At 43.3% G+C, this 22,300-nt stretch overlaps 7 protein-coding genes, 1 non-coding gene and 1 pseudogene across 8 annotated transcripts; 4 read left to right on the top strand and 5 right to left on the bottom strand.

Moving 5' to 3' along the window:
* The first annotated feature begins 3,595 nt into the window (after positions 1 to 3,595).
* Positions 3,596 to 3,739, top strand: LOC130040511 (uncharacterized; annotated as a pseudogene).
* An 865-nt stretch (positions 3,740 to 4,604) lies between these two features.
* LOC130040146 (uncharacterized) lies at positions 4,605 to 13,791 on the bottom strand. Its single transcript, XM_056132161.1, has 4 exons — positions 13,387 to 13,791; positions 8,647 to 8,727; positions 8,264 to 8,543; positions 4,605 to 5,017 (listed from the first exon to the last, which is right to left on the bottom strand). Exons 1-4 carry the CDS (start codon positions 13,789 to 13,791, stop codon positions 4,605 to 4,607), a joined length of 1,179 nt encoding a protein of 392 aa, XP_055988136.1.
* LOC130040286 (histone H4) lies at positions 7,158 to 8,579 on the bottom strand. The gene is made up of 2 exons (XM_056132312.1): positions 8,243 to 8,579; positions 7,158 to 7,520 (listed from the first exon to the last, which is right to left on the bottom strand). The coding sequence occupies exon 1, from the start codon at positions 8,568 to 8,570 to the stop codon at positions 8,259 to 8,261; it is 312 nt and encodes a 103-aa protein (XP_055988287.1). The 5' UTR covers positions 8,571 to 8,579; the 3' UTR covers positions 7,158 to 7,520; positions 8,243 to 8,258.
* A 659-nt stretch (positions 13,792 to 14,450) lies between the features above and the next one.
* On the bottom strand, positions 14,451 to 14,865 carry LOC130040277 (histone H2A type 1-B). Its single transcript, XM_056132304.1, has one exon. The coding sequence runs from the start codon at positions 14,863 to 14,865 to the stop codon at positions 14,473 to 14,475; it is 393 nt and encodes a 130-aa protein (XP_055988279.1). The 3' UTR covers positions 14,451 to 14,472.
* A 312-nt stretch (positions 14,866 to 15,177) lies between these two features.
* Positions 15,178 to 15,664, top strand: LOC130040282 (histone H2B type 1-C/E/F/G/I). Its single transcript, XM_056132308.1, has one exon. The coding sequence runs from the start codon at positions 15,193 to 15,195 to the stop codon at positions 15,571 to 15,573; it is 381 nt and encodes a 126-aa protein (XP_055988283.1). The 5' UTR covers positions 15,178 to 15,192; the 3' UTR covers positions 15,574 to 15,664.
* A 2,817-nt stretch (positions 15,665 to 18,481) lies between these two features.
* LOC130040283 (histone H2B type 1-C/E/F/G/I) lies at positions 18,482 to 18,900 on the bottom strand. The gene has a single exon (XM_056132309.1). It carries the CDS (start codon positions 18,892 to 18,894, stop codon positions 18,514 to 18,516), a length of 381 nt encoding a protein of 126 aa, XP_055988284.1. The 5' UTR covers positions 18,895 to 18,900; the 3' UTR covers positions 18,482 to 18,513.
* A 283-nt stretch (positions 18,901 to 19,183) lies between these two features.
* LOC130040275 (histone H2A type 1-D) lies at positions 19,184 to 19,648 on the top strand. Its single transcript, XM_056132302.1, has one exon. The coding sequence runs from the start codon at positions 19,196 to 19,198 to the stop codon at positions 19,586 to 19,588; it is 393 nt and encodes a 130-aa protein (XP_055988277.1). The 5' UTR covers positions 19,184 to 19,195; the 3' UTR covers positions 19,589 to 19,648.
* Positions 19,649 to 20,212: 564 nt separating this feature from the next.
* LOC130040533 (U7 small nuclear RNA) lies at positions 20,213 to 20,276 on the bottom strand. Its single transcript, XR_008795013.1, has one exon. It is a non-coding gene; the product is annotated as a U7 small nuclear RNA (small nuclear RNA).
* Positions 20,277 to 21,167: 891 nt separating this feature from the next.
* LOC130040272 (histone H3.1) lies at positions 21,168 to 21,614 on the top strand. Its single transcript, XM_056132299.1, has one exon. It carries the CDS (start codon positions 21,203 to 21,205, stop codon positions 21,611 to 21,613), a length of 411 nt encoding a protein of 136 aa, XP_055988274.1. The 5' UTR covers positions 21,168 to 21,202; the 3' UTR covers position 21,614.
* Positions 21,615 to 22,300: the final 686 nt, after the last annotated feature.

Genomic DNA, 22,300 nt, shown 5'->3' with positions numbered 1-22,300 from the left:
TGGTCTGATCTTGGCATTATCTTCTTGATTGACTTGTCAAATCCTGTCAAGTGTGAGATTATCCTGATTGTACTCAGATTTAATTATTTCATTTGTTTTTTCTGTTTGGAAAAGGTGCTACATCGGGGTTGGAAAGACAGTACAGCGGGGAAGGCCTTTGCCTTGTACCCAAACATGGAATTCAATTCCCAGCACTGCCTATGGTGCTCTGAGCCCTGCCAGGGAGTGATGCCTGAGAATAGGTAGGTCGTGAGTACTCTCCAGTCACCCCTTCCCCACAAAGGTACTGACTTTCTCCAATTTTGTGACTGTCCTCTTTCATGGCTTGATTTATGCTCTGTCTCCTGTGTTATTATTATTTTTGTGTGTTTGTTTTATTGCTTTTGTTTTTCTTGGTCCACACTCAGCTGCTATTGGTGGTGCTCAGGTGTGAAGGGGACTAGATTTAAGTGCCTTGCCGGCTGTGCCATTTCTCTGGTCCATTTTGTATCTTTTTGAATATGTTATCCGACATGTTGGGCTGCTATGGAAGTAAAACGAATCATACCTAATGCATTTGCAATAAAAACTTCTATCTGAAAAATAACAATATTTAAGCCTGGGGCAGATGATGAGGGAGGTTGTGGGAAAAATGAAATTAGTAACTGAATTGTCTGCAGTTTTGGCTAGTATTTTCCCTCTTGCTCCCTTTATTTTAAGGGGATTGGGAGCGACATATCTGATGATACTCAGTGCTTACTCTTGCTCTGTGCTCAGAGATCACTCCTGGCAGGGTTTGGGAGACCATATATAGTATCTGGGATTGAGCTAGGCCGGCTGTGTGCAAGGCAAGCACCCTCCAGCTGCTTTATCTCTCTGACCCCTTAGTTATCACTTATGGAGGTAACCTGGTTGATCAGACATTACTGGACTTCAATAGCTCATTTCACTGCTCATGGAAGAGGAGGGGTTCATCAATCAACTGAGAGACCAGGTAGCAGGCAGAGAAGAAACTTTGTTAGAAAAGAACTGGAATAACAAACTCTACTCTAGAGAACAGTCTTGTATGCTCAGAAGAAGTTTACATAGGAAAAACAAGAAAATCTACCTATAGATATGGCCCCTGTGCACACAATAAGGCGCTTAACAACTTCTTTGGGGACCAATGTCTTTGGGGTAAACTTAGTTGTATCTGCAAATCTAAACAAATCTTAAGGGTTATCTGATGAAGAGCTACTTGGCAGAAACTTTTGGGGGGAAGGACAACCAACATAAGGGAAGCATTATCTATTCCTTCCTTTGTTCCTCCCTCCCTCCCTCCCTCCCTCCCTCCCTCCCTCCCTCCCTCCCTCCCTCCCTCCCTCTCTCCCTCCCTCCCTCTTTCTCTCCCTCCCTCCTTCCTTTTTTCCTTCCCTTTTTTTTTGGGGGGGGGATACAACCAATAGTATTCAGGGCTCATTCTTGACTCTGTGCTTAAGGATCACCATTGTAGGGTTCAGGGGACCAGGTGGAGGTGCCAGGAATTGAACCTGTGTTGGCCAAATGCAAGGAACAGACCTGACGGTCCTGTCTCTCAGGCCGGTGATCCAAATTTCAATAGTCCCTGCCCAGAAGAATGTGAAGTGTGGTTTGCAATTTTGAATTCAGCTCTTATTTCTTTCAGGTGATTTAATAATTTTAAATTTTTTCAAATTTAAAGGCCCTCCCGTTGATCGTCGATTTGCTCGAGCGGGCCCAGTAATGTCTCCATTGGAGACTTTGTTGTTACTGTGTCTGGCATATCGAATACTCTCGGTAGCTTGCCGGGCTCTATAAAATAAAAATTTTAATAATAATTAAAAATTTAAAATAAAAATAATACAAATAAAATTGTTTTAAAAATATGCTTTTTTGCAGAGGGGGGCACACCCAAAAGGAGGGCTTTTGGGTATGCCTCCTATTCCTGGCTTTGTACTCAGGGTCACTCCTGATAGGGATCTGAGGACCATATGTGGTGCCAGGGATTGAACTTAGGTCAGTTACAAGCAAGGCAGGCACCCTTCCTGCTGTACTATATTGCTTCAGCTCTGTTTGTTCATTTTTAACATTCCCTGGTTGTCTAGTGATTAGGACTTGGCTCCTGTCTTCTCTCTCTCTGTTTCTGTCTTTCTCTCTCACATATTTTCTCGCTCTCTTTTTTGGGGGACAGTGATCCGCATTCAGGGATCACTCTTGTTAGGGTTGGGGGTGGGAACCACATGCGGTGCCAGGTCCTGGCCAGCCACGTGCAAGGAAGCAAGAAATTGCCCTTCTTGCTGTGCTACTGCTAGGGCTCCTCTTTTTTAAAAACTTTTTGTACTTATAAGCAAAAGTTTAAATCTGAAGTGATTACACATGTTAATGTGTCAGCAGCTACATACATATAGTGATGATTTAGATTTGTGATCCTTTCACAGTAAGACAAAATTTATTAAAAAAAACAATCTGAGGGCTGATAGTGTAGAGATTAAGGCACTTGTCTTGCATGTGTTCTTTGGCATGGCATATGGTCCCCTCAACACTACTGGAAGCAGTCACTGAGCACCACCAAGTGTGGCCTCAAAAGCTGTCCCCAAATATAAAGTAACAGAATGGGAGTCGAACACCCAAGAATAGTTGAGATAAGTACCAGGAGGTCTGCTCCAGGGCTTGGAAGCCGGCAGCACGTGCTGGAGGAAAAGGCAGCTCAGATAGGGTAGGGAACACCAAGTAAAGGATGTTTGGAGGACTCGCTCGGGATGCGAGATGCGTGCTGAAAGTAGACTATAGACTGAACACGAAGGCCACTTAATACCTCTATTGCAAACAACAAGACCCTGAAGGAAAGAGTGAGCAAAAGAGAATGCCTTGCCATAGAGATGGGGTGGGGGGTGGGATGGGGGGTGGGAGTGGGAGGGCTACTAGGATCATCAGTGGCAGAGAATGGGCACTGGTGGAGGGATGGGTACTCGATCATTGTATAACTGAAACCCAGGAACGAAAGTTTGTAAGTCTACAACTGTACCTCATGGTGTTTCACTAATTAAAAATAAAAAAACCTGTCCTGTCCCCGCCCCACCTCAACACCAGAAACATCTAATATTAAGGTCTAGTTCATGTCTGCAATGCTGTTTACACTTAAAAGGCACTCTTATTGTTTATGCCTTAACAATCATTAAAATTATTGTTTGAATGGTAGGCGATTGGTTAGAGCTTTTATTACTAATATACTCGTATTGATAACTCATTGATTCTATTTATGTGAAATGGGCTGTAATCATTATGCGCTAATTATTATAATCTGGAATTACAATTATATTAGAACAATAATTTAAGAACTTGTAAAATTTGAAAGCCCATCATTACCTTGAACATATATGAAAGTATTAAGATAGTTAAGTCAATCTTCCAGTGATAGCTTTTATAAAGAGAGTACTCAAGGTGTTGCCCATGAGAATTATACTAGTGTTCAAGATTAGAATAACTAAAGAGAAAAATTTTGGCTTCCTTTTTATCTGAAAGTCTCTTATCTATAAAGCACTACCAGATATTTGCTAGTATATGTAAATGTATGTCAACTTATACTATCATATACATACTGTAGCACTGTAGCACTGTCCTTGCTTCTCGGCCTTTTGGCTAAGATCAAGTGTAGTATGTATATACTAATGAATAAAAATACTTGTGTTCTTGTGTATCCTAGATATTATTCGTAGATGAAAACTGAATCCTTGCACTTTGAAGTTCTCATAGTTCAATACATGACTTTCACCTGTCACTCAGATTATAACCACCGAAATGCTATTGATTTTCTCTTTGGAAAACTATACACCATTTCTTTTTTTTTTTTTTTTTTTACCATTTCTAATATATGGCTCTAATGACTTTTTTTTGGTGACCAGTTATGCAATCAATGCTGATTTCTGCTCAAATTTCAATTGCATCACATTTACTGGTTTTAGGCAAAGTAAACAGCATAATTTGCTTCCTGACTCAAGTAGGTTTTCATGTTTCAGTCTATCTGGTGAAATAAACATTAGAAAATTAAAAATAAATGCTTGCTATGCTTATATCTCAGAGAAATAATAGACTGGACAAAAATATGGTATATTCCAGTTTGTGATGGAATGTATGTAAATACCATACCACACGTCAAAGTATCTAGCTGATCTTTAGTATATGGACAAGCTGTCAGAAGAGTATTTATATCTGACAGATTTCCAAGAATGTTTTTCCTAATAAACTTCAGGATTTTATGGTAGGGTTAACTGGCTGTACCTTTTAATTTTACTAGGCCCTTTACCATAGTGATTTACAAAGAGAAATGCATTAATAAATTAAAATCCTAATTTTGCCTTAAGCAACGTGTACTATACTATGCTTGTAATCATATACAGCATTCAACAGCTTGAAACACCAAGCAACAGCACTTACTATACATTCAGTGTTTTTTTGCTTTTACTTAGCAGTTGTGAGTCTTAAAACCTTTTGAAAGCGTGGCACTTAAAAAGCCACCTTGGTATTGATTTCTGGTGCAAATGCAAGTGTCACAGAATCCTTCATAGAGAAAGGAATGGCTCTGAAAAGAGCCTTTAGGGACAGGGTCGGGGACACCAGCAAGGTGAGCTTTAAGCCCTCTCTCCGCGGATGCGGCGGGCCAGCTGGATGTCCTTGGGCATGATGGTGACGCGCTTGGCGTGGATGGCGCAGAGGTTGGTGTCCTCGAAGAGCCCCACCAGGTAGGCCTCGCAGGCCTCCTGCAGCGCCATGACGGCCGAGCTCTGGAAGCGCAGGTCGGTCTTGAAGTCCTGCGCGATCTCGCGCACCAGCCGCTGGAACGGCAGCTTGCGGATGAGCAGCTCGGTGGACTTCTGGTAGCGGCGGATCTCGCGCAGCGCCACGGTGCCGGGCCGGTAGCGGTGCGGCTTCTTGACGCCGCCCGTGGCCGGCGCGCTCTTGCGGGCCGCCTTGGTGGCCAGCTGCTTGCGGGGCGCCTTCCCGCCGGTCGACTTGCGCGCCGTCTGCTTGGTGCGGGCCATGGCTCAGCTGCAGAAGGGCCGGACTTCGGGAGTGGCCGCGCGCCTTTGCTTATATAGGAAAAGGCCCACTGTGATTGGGTCGTCAGTGATTCCTAAATTCCGGAAATGCTGGGAGAGCTTTTTGGGGATTGGCTCAGCCGTTGGAGCTGCATTCTGATTGGTTCATTTTAATTAGACGCCATATAGCGCCTTTCATTTCAAAGGCAATTCACTTGCAAATTAAGTTGCTCTTTGAACAGTTCTTTCAAGCAGGTGTAAATCTCTGGCGCACCGCTTATTCTATATCATTTGTCATTTTTTTCCCCTTTAGATCTTCCAAAGGGTAGAATTCTTTCGTCGAAATAGTACGCTACAATTCTGGTTAAAAATTTATCCACAGGGGTCTGAAGAGATATACGGTGGGTAAGTTGCTTGTCTTGCATGAAGCCAACCAGGGTTTGCTCGCATTCCATATGGTCCCCTGAGCACTGCCAGGAGTGATTCCTGAGTGCAGATCCAGGAGTAAGCCCTGAGAACTTCCGGGTGTGGTCTCAAAAACAAACAAATTTGTATCCATCATTTTCCCCTAAGCTGTTCATCCAATCTGTATTCTGTCTTGCTTATTAAAAATATCGCTAAGCACATATTCTTGTTTGTTTCTTCCTCCCGCGCTTTACCCTATTCTAATTGCATGCACGATGCAGAATGTACTGCAGCATGGACTTCTAAGAATGCTCTTAATAAGAAAAACGTGTTCCCGTAACTCTGAACGGGGCAGGGTATATGTGAGGAGGGGAGGGAAACCAGGAACATTGTGAAGAGAAGATCTCATTGGCGTTGGGATTGGTGTTGGAACTTTGTCTGCCTGCATTATGAACAACTGCATTTATAGATCAAGGTAGTCTAATAAACACACATTTCTAAAACGTCCCTAACAAAGGTGCAGGGGGAAAAAGTTGACTAGAAGCGCAAAGGGGCAAATTGTTCTATTAAGAGTTGAAGTTCCTCCCTTTGCCTCTCCCTCTAGAATCACTAGTGACGCGCTTTGCTGTGGGTTTGCCTGCTTTTACCCTCAGGGATATCGTTGGTTTCCAGCGCCACCTACTGTCCGGAAAGTTGGTCATGTACGCAGTGTTTGGAGGTTGTCAGTCTCCAATACACCTGCCACAGAGCAATATTTTATATGGCTCAAGATTCTTTACAAGGGAGGCGCTCACTTTTCCACGACGAGAGTTGTAATCAAAGATATTTCCTGGAGAATTATGAAAGCGGGCCATATACAATAGTTCCATTTTTAAATGTAAGAAAAAAATGTGATCTCATTTGAACTCAAGTTAAAATTTACTGTGTAAATAATTTGCAAGCTAATTGTGTGCAGTTATAATTTACAATCCGACTTTTGTACTTTTAAAATATTTGAGTTATTCTTGAAACGTTTCTCTTACACATTTTATAGTGAGTATCTTTGAAGTGAAAAGCTGTAAGGTTCTGAAATACGTTCTTTCATTGTTCAACATACGGTGCGGTTCCAGGGAATCTTTCCACTGAGAATTTGTTACCGTCCTTTATAAAAGAACACATAACCTCAGTGTCACTAAACAGTATATACTAGACTGCGCCTGGGTCTAGGGCAGGGTTGGGGCTGGAAACCCTAGACTCAAGAGCTAAAACTAAGCTAAATTTAACTATTTCAAAGGCAGTTCTTCAAATGTACATTAAAGACCTGCTTATTGAGTATATGTTTGTGTTTGCCTAGAGATTGTTACCGGCAATCAACACTACATGGAATTAAAACATCAGAAGACCGATATGACTTATATTTAATATTAGTTTTGTATTCTCCGTGTTTGGTTTTGTCCAATTAAAAAAAAAACAAACTAGATCTAGAAGTTTAGGGAGTATATAGGCTATGCACAGGAAAGTATGGCTTCGTGTATTCTGGTTTTGAAAGTAGGCCATCTGTTTTTGTACTGAAGACAAAATTAGGTGGACCACAATAGAGATGACTCTAAATAACTCTTGAATTGATCTGGTCTATAGGCTTGCTAGTAAGGCAAGTCAAGAATACATGAACGATTTATGTGCAAGTTCAGAAAACTTACATGCATTTGAAGGTTACATAGCTGTAAAATAAATCCGTGGTATAGAATTTACATGTGAATCTTCTAATAGTAAAAATGTACTTTTATTTCATCACCTCTTTAATTTTACATGAAACATAACATATTCAGAGGCTTTTTTACCAACTGAAATTTACGTCCTCCCCATAACACAAATGCAGATTTGTGTGATTTTGGCCCATGGATGCTGTACAAAAGTTAGTTATGACTGGGCAAGTAATGGGTGTGGGGGGGGGAGGGGGCGGGGGGTGTCCGGTCTCTTGGATCGGTTGATCGGGGGAGGATCCACTTCCAAACTGTGGATTGTAGATGGCAGAATTATTTTGATTGTAGGGCAGATGTTCTTATTTTTCTTACTGGCAGTGGACTGTTGGGGTCTCCAACAATTTCTAGAGTCCTCTGTGTTCTGTCAGCATGGATATTTGATCCAGAGCCAGGGTGCAAAAGAAAGTTGTTATAAATCTCATCAACATCAAATACAGATTACTTTAACCCTCACCTTTGTTTTATACTGTCTGAAACAATTCACTGGTCATTGAAGGGTTAAGATTAGAAGGCTAAATGGCTAATGAGAGAAATTTGGCTATCTCAAAACCCATCTTTAGGGGCTGGAGCAATAACACAGCGGGTAGGGCATTTGCCTTGCACACAGCCGATCCATGTTAGATTCCCAGCATCCCATATGGTCACCCAGGGCACCGCTAGGAGTGATTCCTGAGTGCATGAACCAGGACTAACTCCTGTGCATCGCCAGGTGTGACCCAAAGAAGGAACATTTATTAGGATGTTACAATTGGCTTTAGTGTTACCTAGCCTGCAAGGAGCTTGTCTCCGCCTGTTTGCTTTATCTCCCTAACAAAGACCGGGGTGCTTTAGCATAACGTTGCACTGGAGTTTCAGGCTATCAGCCAAAAGCTTTAATAATGAAAATATAAACTGTGATCAAGTCTCGTTTGCAAACTTTAAGGGAACATTTCCAGTTAAGATCAGTATTTAAAACACCCAGTTCAAAATTAATTCTGCATTATCAAAACTTATGGTCAAGCAGAAAAAAAGCGTGCTATTGCTCTTTTAACAGAGGACATGGGTGGCCCTAAAAAGGGCCGTTAGCGATGGTAGTAAATTCACCTTAATGGGTTGGAAATTAGCCGCCGAAGCCGTAGAGGGTGCGGCCCTGGCGCTTGAGCGCGTAGACCACGTCCATGGCCGTGACGGTCTTGCGCTTGGCGTGCTCGGTGTAGGTGACGGCGTCGCGGATGACGTTCTCCAGGAAGACCTTGAGCACCCCGCGGGTCTCCTCGTAGATGAGCCCCGAGATGCGCTTGACGCCGCCGCGCCGGGCCAGGCGGCGGATGGCGGGCTTGGTGATGCCCTGGATGTTGTCGCGCAGCACCTTGCGGTGGCGCTTGGCGCCGCCCTTGCCCAGGCCCTTCCCGCCTTTGCCGCGACCAGACATGACTCAGAGGGAACGACAGTAGCTCCGTTCTGTTCGGAGGCAGGCCGAAAGCCGTATTTATATCCCCCTAGCGGACCTTGTTGAGAACCACAGAAAGGCTGCGTGTGGGTGGGGCGCGGGAGAATCCGGATTTATCTCCGCCCACAAATGCTAGTTCCTGGCGGGAGCAAGGGAGATTTAGATTTCCGGATTCCTGTTTAATCCTTAAAATCCTTTCATCCTACCTTTTCTAAAGATCCAAAACAGAGTCCTCAGGTTTTTTGTTTTATGTATATAAAGGAATTATCAGGTTAAAAATGTTTTTTTGGTAAAGCAGCTAGTGTACATTGCTTTAAAAATGTACCTTGAATTTAGAAGAGATCTGAGTCCAGAGCCACAAGTACATTCTGAGTCCTGAAACTTAAAGAAAAGATAATTAAAAGACTTTCCATCTGCAAATAAAAACCAAATTGAATCCCTTCCTGGTGTGCTTGCTTGTAAATCAAGTGCTTTAATGTCTGAAACTCTCTAGCACCAGTCTCCCTAAATTATAAGGTGGAACCTCTCTGGTGGACCTCTGTTCCCCTCTCTTCATGAGTGAATTCTCTTAGAGATCAGAGGCAATTCTATATGATTATATCACAATTATTTTGGGTGGCGGGTGGGGGAAAAGATTTGTGACCCATCAGGAATTGCTTGGAGATTGTTTTTTGCTGTGCTTGTCACAGCACAGGGCTCCTGAGAAGGAAAGGGACCTTCAAAGTGCACTGTCTGTGCCCAGCGATTTGAGCTAGCTTCACCCCTACATTTACATTTGTATGCTCTCCTAATTTGACCAAAAGTCTTCATTAGCATCCTCATGAGAAAAATGCAATTCTGCCTAGGGTTGTTTTGTTTGTTAAGTCGTTAGAGCCCCTGCCAAGCCTTTGGATGAAGACTCAGTTGAGGAATAGAAATGTAAATTTTTTGTAATCTTAGTAAGTTTTCACCTGAAAGCTGACACTCCAGTCACTGGAAACTTTCATTTACAGAGGATTGCTTTTCAAGCCTTGAGTTCTTGCTATTTAAATACAAATCCTTACTTTCAATCAAAGTAACCTGAGATGAAATAAATCATCCTTTCAGTTCTGATAATATAGGTTGAAAATAAGTGAGAGAGAATTAGTCTTTCTATGAATATGGATATTTTGGATTTAACATGGTCTTAGATATCAGAAATTTGTGACTAGTATATATGTATCTAAGATATGTGTTTGTGGTTTAAAATTTAATATCTGACATGCATTTTTTCCCCCTAAAGTCCACACTGTTGCATTGTATGTCCTTTCCCACTCAAACTTTGCTATTAATGATCTTGGAATGTATGCACATTTATTGTATAATACATTCATTGCATATGAAAGAAATTCAACTTCAGTGATGAGAATAAAACATTAAAAAATACATTTTAGTATGTATTTGGCAGGGATGCCTGCCAAATAACTCATTACAGGAAATTTAAGATGGAGTGTTGAAAAAATATGTAAATCTTAGCAGTTTTCACAGACAAAATATGAAGTGAAAGTTGGCTTGGCTTCTATGATTTTCTGTCTTTTCTTCTTTCTCACCCCTACCCCTTCACACACACACACACTCACACACACACACACACACACGCACACACTCTCTCTCTCCATCGTAGAAATGATTCAGATGAGGCCAGGGCAAAAGCAGCCCCAGTTTTCTCTCTGTGTTCATTAGTAATTCCCAGGTTCTTCAATATTTTCAAGAATGAATATATTGAATATAAATTATGAATTCAAAATATTGAATTATGAATATATATAATTAAAGATGCTCAGACTCAGAGCTGGAAAGTAGAAAAGTTTATTGTAAAGTAGAAGAGAGAAGGGAAGGGAGGAATTTAGTATAAGACTAAGTAACAATGAGGAGATCTTGTGTAGGCCCTTAAAGGCCCTTTGCATCCATCAATCAGGGAGTAGCATGTGGGGAATCTGCAGTGTTGTTGAGCTGGTTTGCCTTTCTGGTCACCTGCCTTCGGAATTGTTCATTATCTTAGTCCTGGGACAGAATGATATGGTTCTGGTAAACAACAGGAATGTTAAAGATAGGGTCTTGGGGATGAGATGTGATAGGTTGATGGTGAGAAATGGAACTGCTGGCAAGGGGAACCAGTGGGTTCCCCTCTTGTTGGCAAGGGAAAACTGAGGCTTTGTCTTTCAGCAGTGATTGGGGGACCATTTGAGGTACTAGAATAGAACCTGCATGTAAGGCAAGCGCTCTCCCATCTGTAATATTGCTCTGGTCCCTATTTATGCTATTCTTTAATAAATTATGTTTTAAAATTTTGAGCACATCAATAAATAACTCTGGGGGCCAGAACAGAAGTACATCACAAAAGTACACTAGGTGGGGAGTTTACCTTGTAGAAGTTCAACAAAGTTCAATTCCTTGAGCACCTCTAGGAGTGATTCTTGAGCAAAGAAGTAAGAGTGATTAACCTCTGTACCACTATATATATATGTATATATATAATGTTAGTTTAAAAATGACTTTATCATGAAACTAATATTTTTGCAGAAAGATATAAGGCAGTGGGTTACATAACATCTTGAAAAACTAAATAAAGCCCAAGAGAGACCAAGCTGTGAAAATTTGGTTTAAAAAAGATCAAAGGAAAAAAGTAAATTGGAGTAAAAAAGCAAGAATCTGAATATTTATTATTTTATTAATTCATAAGGAAAGACTATCAAGGAACTTTTTATAAATATATTTATCACGCAGTTTTACATACTTTTTCTATCCTTTTGTAAAATTTATGGCATGAAAACCATATCCTGAGTCTGGAAAGTCAGTAGAGGGTGATATTAAATATCCAAAGAAGTTGGAGGTTGCCCAAGGATATATGTGAATTGATCAATTCACACATTGTTTTTAATTAAAACTGCCAAACTTTGTAAATGTTGCCTATTAACTTATAGGATTCTATTCTTTGTTTAGTATCAAGGTAAATAATTTCTGTGGAGTAGAATAGATGTAATTGCGCAAATGTAGTGTATCTATACATTCTTTATTTTTCAACTTAATTTTACATTCCTATAATTTCTTTGTAAATTTTTTATAAATAATTTTATCTCTTTTTAAAATTTTATCTCTTAAATTTATGTAATTAATAGAAATTTCTGTTGCAGTATACATTGTTGGACTAGATACTTTGGGACAAATGCTTACTTTACAGTTACAGAATCTCAGTTTATGATAAAGGGAAGATTATCGAGAGATACCACCTGCCTTTCGCTTGACCAGTCAAGTGCCATCTCTCCTTGACCCAGGAGAGATGCTCCTTTCATCATCTAGAAAGGAAGATTTTTTTTTCTCTGAGAAAGTTTCTCCCAAGAAAGACCCAAATATTGAGTCAGGAAAGGCCAAGGCTTCCCTAGATCTTAAAACAAAGTATTCTATTTGAATATACTTTTATTCGGCACTTATTAATATCAAAGACATGCTACTTTAGATATTGAAGCTTGTACTATACTGATTTCAATTATTTTTCTTTAGTAGAGGTGCAAATGATCTCTATCCAGCTAAAAGATAGCCTAAAGATTATCATTGTGATAAAATCTTTTGGATGTCAATTTGTTCTTTGGCATATTTCAGTCATTATTTTCAAAGACAGGCAAAATTTTCCTTGTTCCATCTTGGTTCACAACTGGCCCCTGTTAAAAAAAGAACTTGTCTTATCAAGAGAAAAATAGATGTAAGTTTATTATGTGTATTTTCACATATATGGATGAGACCAAGGAATATGTGATTCAAAGAAGTGATTCAGACAGCTGTTGTGATTTAAACAGTGAATTCAGCAGCTTGAACAAAAACAATAGGTTGACAGAGATGAAAGGACAAAGGAAAGCCATTTAGGCATTCTAGGGTGACAGAGAAAGGAAAAATGAGTAAACAAGTAAATAAGGTTTGCATAGAGATGCCTCTAGCTCCATCTATTGGCCGAGTTTAGAATTTTCTAGTACGGCATTTATTTCTGGCCATCAGGCAAGAAATGATTTTCTTGACATGATTGTCTTATTTGCCCTCAGCTTCTAATAATTTTAATTTTTCATGTCAAAGGGCTATTTTGTAGTAGTTATTCTGCTTTCTCCTGTCTGGTGAGTTGTACTCTCTTCTTAGAAACATTAGGTCTTTCAAAAATAAACTTTAATAACTTGTAATAGTACAGATATTAGCTTCACGTAAAATTTATTAGTTCTATAATTAATAGCTTACAGTACCCTCCTCAGTGACTTGGACGTCTCACTTCATTTTCATACTCTTGAATGCTATCACTTGTAAACGATTATACCTTACACTCTAGGATACAAAGCTGCACATCATGGGAATCAGACCACTTAGTCGTTCTTTGACTGTCTCTAAAAGCCATTCCACTTATACACCCCTACCCTCTCATTATAGATTAAGATACCCTGTACAGTGGTTTTTGAAACTAAAGCTATAGACTATTGTAAAATTACACCAAACTGTTCAAATCGAGTATATACTTCAAATTCAAGATTTTTTTTAATAAAATGAGCTTTTTGATAGCCTAAGTGAGTACTGAAAAGGTGTTAAGTTCTACTTTGATTACCGGCTGTTTGGGAATGAATAAAGTGCTTTAACCGTGTCCCTTTGGGCAGTTTACTCTGTTGTACGACAATTAACCATCCATCAACATTGTAATCAAGAAACAAGGTGCAACAAGCATCACAGCTTCCTATTGAGAAAGTGGGTGGCTCTGAAAAGAGCCGTTAGGGACAGGGTCGAGACAACGCCAAGGCGAGCTTCAAGCCCGCTCCCCGCGGATGCGGCGCGCCAGCTGGATGTCCTTGGGCATGATGGTGACGCGCTTGGCGTGGATGGCGCAGAGGTTGGTGTCCTCGAAGAGCCCCACCAGGTAGGCCTCGCAGGCCTCCTGCAGCGCCATGACGGCCGAGCTCTGGAAGCGCAGGTCGGTCTTGAAGTCCTGCGCGATCTCGCGCACCAGCCGCTGGAACGGCAGCTTGCGGATGAGCAGCTCGGTGGACTTCTGGTAGCGGCGGATCTCGCGCAGCGCCACGGTGCCGGGCCGGTAGCGGTGCGGCTTCTTGACGCCGCCCGTGGCCGGCGCGCTCTTGCGGGCCGCCTTGGTGGCCAGCTGCTTGCGGGGCGCCTTCCCGCCGGTCGACTTGCGAGCCGTCTGCTTGGTGCGGGCCATGACTTGAGCTCAGCCAAGACAGGATCTAGACTGGGGCCGGGAACTTCCGATCGAATTTATAGAAGCGGGTCAGGTCCCGCGCTGTGAGCTGATTGGGCCTCTAGTTGCCGGCCGGGGGTTATGTGACAGGGTCGTTCCTTTAGGATGGACCGTTATTAGGAACATCTTGAGTTTAGGTTGAGTACAGAAACGGGATTCCAGCCAATGTCTTTTTCCCCCCTTTTCTGCTTTTGTGGAGAAAAGTGAATCTACTTGTACAAGAGAATCACTTTGAAAATTTAAAAAGCCCGCCCTCGGCTGTGATTGGTCAGTTCTACCTCCTTTGTTCCTTTCATAAATTGAAATGCCAAACGATCCGGAAACCAGACCGTGTGCAAATGTAACTGTAAATTAAAAACATTTGGGACAGAATAAAATATCAAAGAGCTTTTGAAGATAGAAGAGTCTGTTTTTGCACTACTACATACACCGTCTTTTCCCCACTTGGCTTATGATTGTCACAGTAAGGGAAAAAAATAAGGTTCTAATTCAAAGACAACGCAAGGAAAACATAAACATATGTAGGCGTTAACTTCAAGGTATCCTCAAACGATATTGTATCTCAGCACTTTCACAGACAATGTGGGTGGCTCTGAAAAGAGCCTTTGATTCTCTGCATGTTTTAATACGCGGTTGGGCAATTTATTTGCCTTTGGCCTTGTGGTGGCTCTCGGTCTTCTTGGGCAGCAGCACGGCCTGGATGTTGGGCAGGACGCCGCCCTGCGCGATGGTCACGCGTCCCAACAGCTTGTTGAGCTCCTCGTCGTTGCGGATGGCCAGCTGCAGGTGGCGCGGGATGATGCGCGTCTTCTTGTTGTCGCGGGCCGCGTTGCCCGCCAGCTCCAGGATCTCGGCCGTCAGGTACTCGAGCACGGCCGCCAGGTAGACCGGGGCGCCGGCGCCCACCCGCTCCGAGTAGTTGCCCTTGCGGAGCAGCCGGTGCACTCGGCCCACGGGGAACTGCAGGCCGGCCCGAGACGAGCGGGTCTTGGCCTTGGCGCGCGCCTTGCCGCCCTGCTTACCGCGTCCAGACATACTGAATACTGCAGTAGATAAAGATTCGCTGCGAATCTCAAAAGCCAAATGCTCAGAAACAGGCAGTAGGTTGCTAGTTATAGTGCTAGAAGGAAGTGAAAATCTCGCTGTTGGATTGGTCAAAATCCCCTTTGCTTAGGAAACCAATAAGAAGTCAGCGGTGACGCAGGTCACTTAGCATAATTTCGTCACTACAAAACTGTCAAATCAGGCTCGATTAGTCTTCAATACCTCATTTGCATACAGTGTCTATAAAAGGCCAGAGGTAACAGTTGGAAGACAGTTGCTAATTGCTCGTCTTTTGACTGAGTTCTAGCATTGATCACCATGCCTGAGCCCGCCAAGTCCGCGCCCGCCCCGAAGAAGGGCTCCAAGAAGGCCGTGACCAAGGCGCAGAAGAAGGACGGCAAGAAGCGCAAGCGCAGCCGCAAGGAGAGCTACTCGGTGTACGTGTACAAGGTGCTGAAGCAGGTGCACCCCGACACGGGCATCTCGTCCAAGGCCATGGGCATCATGAACTCGTTCGTCAACGACATCTTCGAGCGCATCGCCGGCGAGGCGTCCCGCCTGGCGCACTACAACAAGCGCTCGACCATCACGTCGCGGGAGATCCAGACGGCCGTGCGCCTGCTGCTGCCCGGGGAACTGGCCAAGCATGCCGTGTCCGAGGGCACCAAGGCCGTCACCAAGTACACCAGCTCCAAGTGAGCGAGCTCCTATTTGGCTGCGATAACCCCAAAGGCTCTTTTCAGAGCCACCACTTTTTCCACTGAAGAGCTGTGGATGCGTTTGCTCTCCAATATTAGGGACCTAAAGGGAACTAATTTCTTTTGTTCTACATAAGGAGGCGTGGGCTTTATGTTGAGAGTGCATTAGTTTGTATTAGTGGGCAAAGCACCTACTTTAACTATTCACTTAATGCATAAGAGCTATTTTGGCAGAGAAGAATATCAGGAAAATAATTTCAAGGTAGTTTTTGTTGACCTAAGTTAGCTTTCCTCCAAATTTTATTTAGTCCTCTACCAAGTTATCCTCGTCCTTGTAGTTCATTGGCACTTATGTACTGACACTCAGATGGGTGTTGCAGATGGGGGATAGTTGGATGTTTTCTGAAGCCTCTGTTTTTAAGAGTACCTGGACTCCTTTTGCAATTGTATTACACTCTTTACAGGAATAGCCAATCATTTTCAGTTCTACTGAAGCTTAATCCTGTTTTATTTTTCTGCTATATTCTCTAGCATCTCATGCTTTGTTAACTGGTGTTTGATAAATGATAATTTACTTGCTCTCAAGTAATCCAATCAGAAATAAAACCACCATCAGTTTTCCCAGGATTATTTTAAATCCAGTAAAGCCGTTTTCCCTAAGGGTAGTTGATAGGCCTCTAGGATACTGGCCATTTTCTTATGGTGCTTTGTCCTCATGCGTTCCTTTTTGGTTAATTCTAGAAATGTTTGGAAAGGTGATTATACAGTCAAAGGAAATTAATCTGAGTAGCTCCTACCTAAAGTTCTTTTTTCCCCTTCTGGGTTTAATTGAGTGTGCTCTCTGCAAGGCAAGTGCCTCAACTGCTGTACAATCTCTCTGAGCCCACTAGTCTAAGTTTTGAGAAAAGTATTTTAAAATTATTTTCATTATTTTAACTTAGTTAATAGGGACCACCTCAGTTCTTAGCTTCCCTAATTTAACCCATTTCCTGTCACACACACACACACACACACACACACACACACACATGCACACATACGCACACTATTTGTTGATTGTCAGTTATAGATTTGGAACATAATTGTAGAGACATTGTATCTCCCACAGTAGGTCATAGTACTCTGAAAATTTAATTAGGAAGTTGTATACTTTGTGGTCTATGAACATGAAAAATACATAGTGTGATTTATAATTTCGGGGAGTTTATGTACATCTTGATGCTAGATATACCTTTCTAGATATTTACTTCTACAATTATAGCAAACAAAAATGAAATATTTGTAACTATTATAAACGTTCACTCACATACACTACCTGGCACTTTTAGGTTTCCTTTCCTTTTTAAAAACATATATTTTTCCACTCTGCTTTTGTTCTTTATGCATTTTGTTTGAATGCCTCTGTATGTTTTGTTCTGGATGTTTGCTGGCACTTAGGGACTAAAAATTTATTTAGGAAAGGTTCCTTCAGAATATGAAGTAGTAATCAAGGATGTGGTTCACAGGCAGCTCACCCACTCTTCCTTGCATGTTCGAGGTTCTAGCTTTGATCCCTCAAGCTGAAAAAAAATTGCTAGCTTTTCCTACCAATTTTGATGTTTAATTTTTGGGGTGCTAGAAATAGTAATAATAAAACATTTCTGGATATATGGGGTGGCGAGATTGGAGGTGGAGTATTGTCTGAAAATTCATTGTAAATAAGTATGTAAATCATGACTCCTAAAGAAAAATATTTTTAAAATAGCATTATTTCACCTGTTTTTTGTTCATGGCATTTATAATTTACATAAGCTTTCAGTGACAAGGAAATAAATGTAATATTTCAGTACCTTTATATAAGAATACACAGAAGACTGATATAATAGAAATAATATGCAAATTTGTTGTCATTAAACAGATTTTTGCCAACAGGGACAAAAATATTTTTATTTTATTTTATTTTTTTGCTTTTTGGGTCACACCCAGAGGCGGTGCACAGAGGTTACTCCTGGCTCTGCACTCAGAAATCACCCCTGGCAGTGCTCAGGGGACCATCTGGGATGCTGAGAATTGAACCCGTGTTGGTTGCTTGCAAAGTAAACGCCTACCCGCTGTGCTACTGCTCCAGCCCCCCAAAAATAATATTTTAAAAGATTGTCTCTAGATGGGTGTAGAGATAGTCCAGCAGGCAAGGTAATTTATGTAACTGACACATGTTCAATCCCCGTCACCACATGTGGTTCCCTAAACACTGCAAAGATAAGTAGAGTTCCATCCAGAGTGTGCTATGAGCAAGTCAGGTGTTTCCTGAAACCCCAGGTGTTTTTTGTTGTCCCCCAAATTATGCTCTTCCTGGAGAAAAATAATCTTAGGCAACAGCACCAACATATTTTAATGGTAAGTTTTCTGAACTGTCAGATTTGTGACAGAATATGGTATTTTGTGAATAGTCCAATCCATGATTTTGTGATTTGGAAAATTCTCATGATTAAATGCCTCCATGGTGAACAGAGCGGTTTGTATTTCAATTTTTTGACTTTGTCTAACTCCCATTAGTGTCTTGATTTAATTTTCAAAAAATCCAGGTGTGTATAGCTTGGTAAGAGCTAAGGGTGAACTAAAACATTTTAGTCATAAAAGACTCATTATAGAACACACATGTAGGGGTTAATAAATTATAAGCTGAAACTTGCATGCTAGTAGTATAGCCTATTTTGTATCTCAAGTGGATAGTGGAAATAAGATTGGCATTTTACCTTACTGTTAAATATTTTCTGCAACTAGGTATGAGTTAGAATACCTAATACAACCGAGAACCTTAATGCTTTCCATGTAACCAAGATTGAAAACTTTTCTGGGAAGCCACAATATCCACTAGTTATTACAACTCTTAACGTGAAAGAGTGGGATGGCCCTTAAAAGGGCCGTTGGGTGAGACCTTTAGTCTGTTCGCTTACAAGCATTACTTGGAGCTGGTGTACTTGGTGACGGCCTTGGTGCCCTCGGACACGGCATGCTTGGCCAGTTCCCCGGGCAGCAGCAGGCGCACGGCCGTCTGGATCTCCCGCGACGTGATGGTCGAGCGCTTGTTGTAGTGCGCCAGGCGGGACGCCTCGCCGGCGATGCGCTCGAAGATGTCGTTGACGAACGAGTTCATGATGCCCATGGCCTTGGACGAGATGCCCGTGTCGGGGTGCACCTGCTTCAGCACCTTGTACACGTACACCGAGTAGCTCTCCTTGCGGCTGCGCTTGCGCTTCTTGCCGTCCTTCTTCTGCGCCTTGGTCACGGCCTTCTTGGAGCCCTTCTTCGGGGCCGGGGCGGACTTGGCGGGCTCAGGCATGGTGAACAGCTCGAACAGATTCCAAAGGAAAAACGAACTTCCTTTCGAGCACCATAATATTTGTAGGGCTTCTATGCAAATACAGCTTTGAAAACTCTCAGTTGTGATTGGCTGACTCTCCGGAATGACGATAGCACCGTTCTCGAATTTGATTGGGCGCTTGGACTAAGCTGGATGGAGCCAATCAAAGAGTGGAATTTGCAATGCAGCTTGAGAGTATAAGTAGTTGCCAATTGGTAAGTAAGTTCATTTCTCCGCTTTGCACATTTCTTGCATCTCGTTTTCTCTGTGCTCTGCAGCCATGTCTGGACGCGGCAAACAGGGCGGCAAGGCACGCGCCAAGGCCAAGACCCGCTCGTCGCGGGCCGGCCTGCAGTTCCCCGTGGGCCGAGTGCACCGGCTGCTCCGCAAGGGCAACTACTCGGAGCGGGTGGGCGCCGGCGCCCCGGTGTACCTGGCGGCCGTGCTCGAGTACCTGACGGCCGAGATCCTGGAGCTGGCGGGCAACGCGGCCCGCGACAACAAGAAGACGCGCATCATCCCGCGCCACCTGCAGCTGGCCATCCGCAACGACGAGGAGCTCAACAAGCTGCTGGGCAAAGTGACGATCGCGCAGGGCGGCGTCCTGCCCAACATCCAGGCCGTGCTGCTGCCCAAGAAGACCGAGAGCCACCACAAGGCCAAGGGCAAATAAAGCGGCGCACTGGAGCTTTAACTCTTTGCGGAGTTACTTTAAACCCAAAGGCTCTTTTCAGAGCCACCTATTCATTCTCGAAAAGGGCCGCACTTGCATAACAATGGTATTTTTCACATTCTTAATCCTCGTTAGCATTCAGTGCTGTAGTAAAGCGAAAGTGAATGTTTACGGAAATGATAAAATTGCATATGAATGCCGAGCAGTGGTTAGGGCACTTGTGAGCAAGGGTTAGTGGCTTTAGGTTTCTTTCTCCTGCAGCTCACTTCACACCCTGATTATACTTAGGTGGTGAGCCCTCATCCCATAGGTCAGCTGCGGGTCGTTGGGCACCTTAGTGCACCGGCCCCACAAGATCATTAAGCAGAAAAAGGTGGGGAGAGTCAAAAATACTGATTCGTGGACCATGGTTGGCGTTAAGGAATTGAAACTGTTGGCGAGGCAGCTGAGCCTTTGAAGAAAAATTAAGTAGTGAATAGTCACTTAAGTTTGAAAGTCGTTCTTTTCTTGTGTATTGTACAATCACGCACGATCCATTATATAAAAATTGGGCTCCACCAGAGAAGTAATTTCCTCTCTGCTGTAGTAGGTTCTCATCAGTTTTATTTATTTATTTTAAAGGTGGGGGGCTTTCCGGTAGAGACCAGAGAAAGCCTGCTAGACAAATTCTAAAAGAGCTGTAACACTTCTCATCAGTTTTAAATAGGAACTTTTTTTGTGACCCTGTTGGATATGTCTTATAACTTCAGCCAGACAGTCTTGTGGTAAGAATACAGAGTAATTTTTTAGTTTTTGATCACACCCTGTGATGCTTGGGATTACTGGAGGCTTGATGGTTTGGGAAATTTGGGGGTGTTTACATGCGGGTGTAAATATGGGGGGAAATATGGGGGTATTTATACGTGGGTGTAAATAACGCCCACGACTCCCGCATTTATGGCACATTCTCCAGGCTTTCAAACCATCTGTATTAAAAATTTTTTCAACCTTAATTCAAAGTTACACATAGTTAAAAGCTTTTCTATGAGAATGAATGTTAGTGTCAACCTTGATGTATGTGTGTTTTTGTTTTTTCAGTAAGTGTGTAAGAGCCGTTAGAAAAACAAGTATTAAAATCTGTGCGCTTAGAGACGCTAAGGAATGCCAAGGAAGCTTCAGTTTTCTTTGAGGGAACGTTCCTAAAACAAAAGAAAGGGAGACAAAATCACTTGGCCAATCACAGTGAGCCCGCGCATTTTCAAACCGATTCAAAGCGGCACGGTTTAGGCGCCAACATTTAAAAATCTTTATTTAGCAAGTAGCATTGTAAGTTTGTGCTTGCTCTGCGAGGAGGCAACATTCGAAAAACTGCAAAGGAACCGCGTTCAGTTCCTTTACAGTTCAAAACAGTCTTTAAACAGAGGTGGAATGAAGGACGTGAATTGTTGAAAAAAAAAAAAACAACCCAGCAGCGGCTCATGTGATCAGGCTGCGAACGCGGCCGCCAACGCCTCCGTTGTGAGCCAACGAGCGCCTCGTCCAATCAGGATAAGGCTCGGTTTATATATACGGGCAGCGGCGCGCGGCCGAGCTCTGTTTCCACCAGTTACCTCGCTCCTCCTTGAGACCGTTGCCATGGCCCGCACCAAGCAGACAGCTCGCAAGTCGACCGGCGGGAAGGCGCCCCGCAAGCAGCTGGCCACCAAGGCGGCCCGCAAGAGCGCGCCGGCCACGGGCGGCGTCAAGAAGCCGCACCGCTACCGGCCCGGCACCGTGGCGCTGCGCGAGATCCGCCGCTACCAGAAGTCCACCGAGCTGCTCATCCGCAAGCTGCCGTTCCAGCGGCTGGTGCGCGAGATCGCGCAGGACTTCAAGACCGACCTGCGCTTCCAGAGCTCGGCCGTCATGGCGCTGCAGGAGGCCTGCGAGGCCTACCTGGTGGGGCTCTTCGAGGACACCAACCTCTGCGCCATCCACGCCAAGCGCGTCACCATCATGCCCAAGGACATCCAGCTGGCGCGCCGCATCCGCGGGGAGCGGGCGTAGATTCTTCCCCGACATCCCCTAACCACCCAAAGGCTCTTTTCAGAGCCAACTACTTTACACAGGAGTTGCTGTAATGACTAAGACCTAGTACCTGGGTGTTGTGGGTGTTACCGTTTGCCTTCTGAGCTTTGAAGTCCTTCCACTTACGGTGTTTGACCCCTAGGTTTGAGTCCGGGTTTGCTCAGAGGTGGATGTTCATGGCGCACCTGGTTTCTCTGCTCCTTGTGCTCCGCGACCGCCTTTTATGTGCTTTTACAGAGCTTATCATTTTATGCCAGGAAGCTTCAGGTTTCTTCGTGGGTACCCCCACTCCCGCAGGAGAAGGGGAGTTGTTGCATGTCTGGTTTCATGTGTTTGTTAGTAGCCGGGTGGACAGAATTGCTGCACGCTCATTGGTTCTTTCCTGGTCTTCCCGCCTAGGCGGTCTAATCTCAGCTCAGTCCCAGAATTGTTTGTTACAATCCTGGAAAGACCCCAAAATTAAGATATCCTGTGAAGGAAAGGACTCTATAGAATTTTGTTTTCCGTTGTTTCATCACGGTGGTCTCAGTCTTAACTATCCCCCTGACAACCGAACTTTACAGGTAGAGATGCATTTTCTTGATTTTTTTTTTTTATTTGTGTGTACTTTCTCTTTATGCTCTCAGCAGCTGGATAACTAAACTTAGAATGTAATTCAGGAAACAA

Source organism: Sorex fumeus, unplaced genomic scaffold, assembly GCF_029834395.1.
Source record: "Sorex fumeus unplaced genomic scaffold, SorFum_2.1 ptg000094l, whole genome shotgun sequence".
Taxonomy (NCBI): Eukaryota; Metazoa; Chordata; class Mammalia; order Eulipotyphla; family Soricidae; genus Sorex; species Sorex fumeus.
This window is presented reverse-complemented; position numbering and strand designations above follow the sequence as displayed.